At 37.1% G+C, this 7,500-nt stretch overlaps 1 protein-coding gene across 2 annotated transcripts in view; it reads left to right on the forward strand.

The window, feature by feature from the left end:
• smurf2 (SMAD specific E3 ubiquitin protein ligase 2) overlaps positions 1-7,500 on the forward strand; it is a 52,438-nt gene that overhangs the window by 36,829 nt on the left and 8,109 nt on the right. For both annotated transcript variants that reach the window (XM_084116418.1, XM_084116419.1), the window contains exons 12-13: positions 2,646-2,853; positions 5,616-5,719. In XM_084116418.1, the coding sequence (XP_083972544.1) occupies positions 2,646-2,853; positions 5,616-5,719 (312 nt within the window). The remainder of the gene's footprint in view (positions 1-2,645; positions 2,854-5,615; positions 5,720-7,500) is intronic.

The following is a 7,500-nucleotide window of genomic DNA, read 5'->3' on the forward strand; positions in this document are numbered from 1 at the left end:
CAAAGCGAGTCAGTGTAAACGTTCCTGGCGCTGCAGTTGTCTCACTTTTGGAAAAGGCATCAGATAGATTATGTGGATATCTGTCGAAACATCTGTCTTAAATCAGAGCAGAAATTCTCACCTCTCTGTCATCTGGCAAAACTCTTCAGTGCTGTGAGCTTTCCTCTCAGCCTTGATGGCTTCATGATCTCACGATCAAGTGCGTGATGGGAGCATCGGGCGTGTGGGTGATTGTCATGGCTGTGCGTGTGTGCATGCATGAGCTGTGTTTGTTTTTTGATGGATACACCCTCATGATCCACATCCAGCATTTCAAGGGTCATTAACGGATTAGTCGGGAAAAAAAAGAAGTGGTTTTTTTTTTTTTTTTTTTTTTTTTTTGCTTGAATCTGTTCAGTTATTCAAGAATATTATTAACAGATACTAATGAATAAATCTCGTATTTAATGTAGATGGTTTAAACTTCTTAATTTTTTTGTTGTTCTTAATGTCAAAAAAGTGATTATAAGATATTTAATGGCAAAATGATTATCAGGGATTATAATGACAAAACAGGCTGTAATTCTTGTAAATATGATTTGGCACGAGTAATTTGGCATGATCTTTTATTATTGTTAATTATTTTTAAATAATGCAAGCAGTGAAGCCAATTTGATTTGGTGGATAAAAGTTGTTGAAATATGATTGTAAAAAGTTTAAAAATATTAATATTTGAAAAACTTTTATCCACCAAATCAAAGTCAGTGTCACTTGCAGGAAATCATGTGTTTTTTCTTATTTATTTATTTTTAAATATGAGATTTTTTCACTTTTTCACCAGGTCAAATGGAGTAACCCTAAGAAAACTATATTATATTCATGGCTAAAAAAAAATATATATATATATATATTGGGGAAACGAAAGAAAAAAATACAATTTGGCTTCAAATATATACTTTATTTTATTTTTAAATAATGATTAACATTGGACAAAAAAGTGAATTCAAGGTCTATTGAAAATACTTGTTACTTGTTTTCTGGATAGTCACTCCACTATTTTTTTTTTTTTTTTTTTATGAAAATGGCAACAACGTGATTAAGAACTTTGGATTATAAGCTTAAGCGTGTGTTCACACTTGTAGTTTGGTTCGTTTGGTCCGGACCAAAAAAAGCCGTTTAATCCTGATCCGCTTAGTATTCACGTTGGCATTTTTAACACCGAATCTAAAAATACCGAAAGGCATAGGAATACGTTCACAACCTGATTGGTCGAACTTTTCTGACGTATATTTCGCAACGGAACTTACCGAACATCCAAAACATTGCTGTGTGCGGGTTTAAATGCGCTCGTTGTTTGTGCGTAGCCTACATATGATGGTATTTTGACCAGCTGAGAACTTGTGAAGAGTTTATAAAATGTGTAAAGGAGTCAAAACAGCGACACGAATCCCTCCGTCACACACACAAACGATCTGCTGTAAGGAGACACGGTTCTGATCCTGTACCGAACTGAGATGGACAACATGGTATGCTTGAACATTCTTTCCTTTTTAGGGTCGCATCTTGTGACATCACGTCCTGTTTTTGGTTTGCTTACTTGTATTTAGTCCGTGTTGCGTTTATATTTCATTCGAACCACTCCAAAGTTGATTTGGAAGTGGGCGAGACCCATCTTTTCAGGTCTCGGCCCGCTTGTTTGGTGCACGCCAGGGTTCAGATGGCAGCGTTCACACTTATTCAAATGAACCGCACTATCAGAGTAATCGCACCAGTTCGTTTTAATCCAACCAAACATGCCAAGTGTGAACACACCCTTAGACTCTAAGAACTTGTTTTGAGCTAGATTCTTCTCCTTTATATCATCTCAGTCATCCTTATTTGTCACTGACCCATGAATTCTTGTTGCTTGTATATTATAATGAACCTCAGGCTGTTTTTATAAAGTAACAATAAGATATAATCTTGGCTGTTTACACATTGATTCAGAATCAAACCGATTTTAGATCAGTATAGTGCTGTAAATGCATCAAGAAACTGTAAAACTGCAGGCACAGAGAAGTTAGTTTCTGCGTGTCAAGGAAAAAGAATGGGAGGAAGGGAATATTTGAAGAATGTGGGTCACGTGCAGACGGAGAACGAGCGTAAGGATCATGGTGTCACATGGATAAATGAGTCTGAGAGTGTCTGTGAAGTGCGTACGGAGTGATATGTGAAGTGAGCGTGTGTTTACATATTAAAAAATGTGTTGTTTATGGATGAATGCATGCACAGCTCACTTCATCTGTATTTCTGGTGCTATATGAACACACCTCTGCCCTCTCACTCCATCTGTATTCGTCAAGCACTGGAGTTTGTGAAGTCAGTTCTGCTCAAGCGGCATTTGTTTGCCGATGCCTCATCATTTGACATTCCACAATCTAATGCAATTACATTTAACATTTTAAGTGTCGTTAAGTGTTCAAAAGTGTCCAGATACTTTTGGAGCCGACTGTGTATTCAGCACTATACCAGTTCAGGACCATACTGGAGCTTGTGAAGAGAAATTTCCTTTAGAAGCTCATTTTGTCCGTGTACGCTGCTCTAGCATCGAGGGTGAAGATGGGGTCAGTGTTTATGCATGCAGAACGTTTCATCTCTTTTTATTCCCCCTCGCTCTTCCTCCGCAGTCGCCCCGGACAGCTGAAGCAGGAGGCTCAGTCGGTCATATCTCCCATATCTCCCGGAAATCTCCCCGAGGACCCCGAATGTCTCACGGTGCCCAAGTACAAGCGAGATCTGGTGCAGAAACTGAAGATCCTGAGACAGGAGCTGTCCCAGCAGCAGCCTCAGGCGGGACACTGTCGCATCGAGGTCTCGCGTGAGGAGATCTTTGAGGTGAGAACGAACATCCGTCCAAACAATCCAAACTCTGATGAATGGATTCTTTTCCAGCAGCAAATAATCAGTTTGGAAATATATTAGCAAACATTAAACACAGCTTATAATTAGGACTTTCTGCCTTTTGACCATATTCAATATGTATCTACACTATAGTGATGCGCGGGTCGTCTCATAACGTCTCACAACCCGCCGGGTTGGGGCGGGTAAAGAAATTGTCACTTTATTTGCGGGGCGGATTGGGGCGGGTCATTAAAAACAAAATAAAATAAAAATCCATATATGTTGCATGCAATGTCCAGCCTATATTAAATATTTGGGAATATCAATCTAATCATATTTTAGTAGGTTCTTTCATAAGGCCGTAGCAATGCAACTTGCGTGATTTCCCCAAACCTTTGGTGTCACGTGACACAGCTCGCGCCAAGCAGCTCCCGCCTCCAGCCACAACAAAGACGGAGAAATAAAAGTGAAGATGGTCGGGATTTTACATAATTAAAAGAAAAAAAGGTGAATGATGAATTAGATGAATACAAACACTGCTTTGAAAATATTGAAAATGTTTAAATCATTATCTTATTAATATTACCTGATTTATATATTCAGAATCGTCTGTTATTGCCAGTTTACATGGTGATGTTTCCAAGCACTTTCAGGCTGAAATAAAGGCTGTTTTCATTTACATTACAATGCCTAGTATGTCTATTTAATGGTCGCGGGTGCGGGGCGGGTTGTAAAAATAGATACAGTGGTGCAGGGCGGGCTGGGGCGGGCCAAATAATTTCATAAAAGCGGGACCCGCGGGTTGGAAAAAAAGCCGACCCGCGCATCACTACTACACTACCATTTAAAAGGTTGGGGTCAGTAAGATTTTTTTTTTTCTTTTTTTTTTGAAAAAGTAATACTTATATTCAGCAAGAATGCATTCAATTGTTTAAAAGTCATTTATAATGTTACAAAAGATTTCTAAATCAATAAAGACTGTTCTTTTCAACTTTCTATTTATCAAAGTTTCCTGAAACCAAATGTATCACAGGACAAAAATTCCACAATATTAGTTTATACTGTATTTTTGATCAGATAACTGCAGCCTCTGTGAGCTTGAGAGACTTCTTTAAAAAAAAATAAAGTCTTACAGACCCCAAACTTTAGAACAGTGTTTTAATCAGAGGAATAGTCATATCAGCCATTGTAGCCACATAGATTCAGAATGTTTCATTTCGGAATTAGAACAAATCGAACTCAAAATCAATACTTTTCACACTAGAAGGAATATTGAAAAATAAACATTTTACCAACTAAATTACCTTTCAATTTTATTCCATTGGCAAATAAAAACTATGAAAAAGCATAAACCCCCCTAAATTTCATTAGATTAATCTTATGTCCTTTTGTGTTTCGAGTTTTTTTTTTTTTTTTTTTTTTTTTTTACAGTAAAACAAGTCTAAAATACTGAGAAATCAAATGGTTTTAGACTCATTTATTGTCATCATCCATGTGGCACAAATTCAAATCCACCTCATGATCTTTTTTCAGCGTCCCGTTCCTGCCTCTTTTCACCAACATTTTTATTCTCTCTTCTGCATGTCTATCCAATAGAGTCAAGTGGCCAAAACAAATAAAACTCTCACATTTTCCATTTCTTTGGGCTATTTTTATTGGGGTTTGTTTGTTTGTTTGTTTGTTTGTTTGTTTTTTTGTGCGCCCTGCAACCACTGAACCAATCACAAAGCAGCAGAATCCACTTCACTCGTGAGCATGGAGGCAGAGGGGATCTCTGTTGTTGTTCGAGGGTGTTAATTGCACCAGTAACACCTGTCAATCTGAACCAGCCTGTAATAGAGACATTTCAAAGCCCTAAGGCCTGGTTAACCTTTAGCGTTCCTAAAGCCTTTGAACTCAGCTGGGTATCACCCACAAAGCAATTTACGTGTGGAAAAAGCCATAATGCATCAGACATGATGTTAAACCTCATTAGCATGCGGCAAACACCACGCTGAGTTCAGCTAATGCGTGTGACATACTGCACACACTTCTGAGCCTCGTCTCAGGCCTGTTGGAAAAACATTTATCCCCCCCCCCTCGCTCAGCTTGAATGTTTTTGGTCTGTGTGTCTGTTTGGTCATCTGCTTTGGGGTGTTTAAGGGTGTTGAGCTGGATACACACAGGCATTTCTGGATGCTGCATTCCAACACGCTGCGCTCGTTTTTATTTATTGTGTTTTCTGCTCTTGTGCAGATCCCAGGGTTATTATAGTTAAATAAAAGTACAATTAAACTTTCTTTTTTGTGTGTGTGTGTGTACTTGAAATAAAATAAACATTAACTGAAATATAATTAATTGTTTAAATGAATAAATTAAACGTATTCTATTGAAGCTGGTTGCCAAGGAATCGTTTCTCATTTTCATTTAGTTTAATTTGATGTATTATAACAACTGAATAAAAATTAATAAAAACTATTTAAACAACAATAGCTAATAAAAATGACAAAAACACACAACAAAAGCTTTAACTAAAAAAAAATTAAATAAAATTATTCAAACTATTAATAAAATCTATAATAGTATCTCAATGATACTAAAATAACACCAGCATATACAATTTTGTTAATGACCCTTGACAATTATGTGAAGCAAAAGAAGTTTGAAATGAGTTTGTCAACAGAGTATTTACTAATCAGTATAATGCAGTAGTAGATTTGTGACCTTTCTGTTAACGCTTCATAAATTTCAACTCTGTGTCTCTACTATTTCCTCAGGAATCATACCGGCAGGTGATGAAGATGAGGCCGAAGGACCTGTGGAAGAGGTTAATGGTCAAGTTCAGAGGAGAGGAAGGTCTCGACTATGGTGGAGTCGCTAGGTATGAGTTTGACTCGGAGCAAAAACATTCATGTAACTTTTGGCCCTCTAGTGGTTAAAAAGCAGATATAAAGAACATTGTGCTTCGGCTCTGCCTGGCTGTGATGATTATGACCCTTCACTATAGATAATGCGCTTTAAAATGAACTCTGTTAGAGAGCTACATATGGCAATTTATCTGTTCAATAAAATACCTTACTCACCCGTTGAGTAATAAAAACACAGACATCTCCGAGTTGCTTTTACAACATTTCAAATCCCTCAGTTCTCGTCATCACTGAAAAGCAAAGTCATTGTTGATTCTTGTTTCATTATGAGCTCTTTTGCGTTCTCTTTTTGCCAGCAGACTCTCCTCTGTTTGTCTCTCAAAATGTGAGTTTTCTTTCTAAATACATGTTCCTGTTCTTATTGTAAATGATTCATCTGTGAACATTATTCAAAACGGCTTTCCTTTTCCGTTGATGGACAAACGGTTATCATCAATTCCAGATGGGTAAAATCAACTCCCAGCATACATTTTGTTTCCTGTTCAACTAATACATGCATCACAGTATGGCAGTTAAATGGGTTTGAATGCAGTTTCCTGCTGACTTCTAAGACTTGTGTGTCCATCTAGTGGCAGGATTAGAGTATAACAATGTTACATGGACCATGTTAGATTTAATGTTGTCAAAGCAAAATGTATTCAGACACCTTCAAGATATCTCACAATACCACAGTTTATTCACTGTAGTTTAGAAAATGGTAATAAAACATGACAAGAACTCAAATCAGTTGATATTTCACTGGTTTTGGCCATCCTCACAAATGAATTAGGTTGAATAGCTGTCAGCTGTTAAATTTAAGTACACAATTTAGCTCAACCAATTACCAAGCAATGCTTAATTTTGTTCAGTCTGTGGTGTAAAAAGGTCGCATTAGCAATTAAAGAAAAAACACTTAAGCAAAACAGTGTCTGAATAATTTGTGGTCCCAAATGTTTATGGTAGTCCACTGTGTGAAGAAGTTTTGGGTATAATATGTCACAGTTTACTTCATGTTGCTATCCTCGCTTACATAAATGAACTATAGTGTCCTGCACCCACTAGTAAAAAAAATATAAAAAATGAAATCTGGGGCACGTTCAAGTTCAAAACGGTGCGCAACGTTTTGCTACGGTTTCCGGGTTGAACGTCATGTTTCCTGGAAACGGCGTGCACCGGTGTGCAACGGGGTTTGAGATACGTTTTCTTTTGTTTGGTGGGTGTGTCAGAACTGCAGTCCAATCAGCAGCAACATGTATATAAAGCAAGTGGTATTAAAGTGAACTCGCACAATGGGTTCAAGGAAAGTAATTTACAAATGTGTTCGATGCAGCTCGGTATACGCAAAAACTGAGTATATTAGAAGACATGTTTGTCGTAAGTTTTATTGTAAAAATATAGGATATCAACATAATGATGTAATTGTTTATATTTTTAGCTTCATTGCAAGTGTATGACATTTGGTATAGAAATAAACAATGGTAATTAAGTGCTTTTCCTAAAAATGAGAAAGAAAATGCAGGGTATTAAAACAGTGAACTACAGATAAAGTCAGTATGTGAGGCTAAATAGATGTGTTTTAGTCTGAATTAGGTAAGATGTGTGCTTCCATTTCAGTTTCAGCAATTCCTTCACTCGATTGGGATGTTCTCTTTTGTTCTGGGCGGCAAGTGCAGTAACTGTAACATCAGGCATATTTTGTAGAATTAAACACATATTTATACCGACTTCATCAGGCTCCGAAAATTCTTCACAAAGA

Source organism: Abramis brama (assembly GCF_963993115.1).
Source record: "Abramis brama genome assembly, chromosome: 1".
Taxonomy (NCBI): domain Eukaryota; kingdom Metazoa; phylum Chordata; class Actinopteri; order Cypriniformes; family Leuciscidae; genus Abramis; species Abramis brama.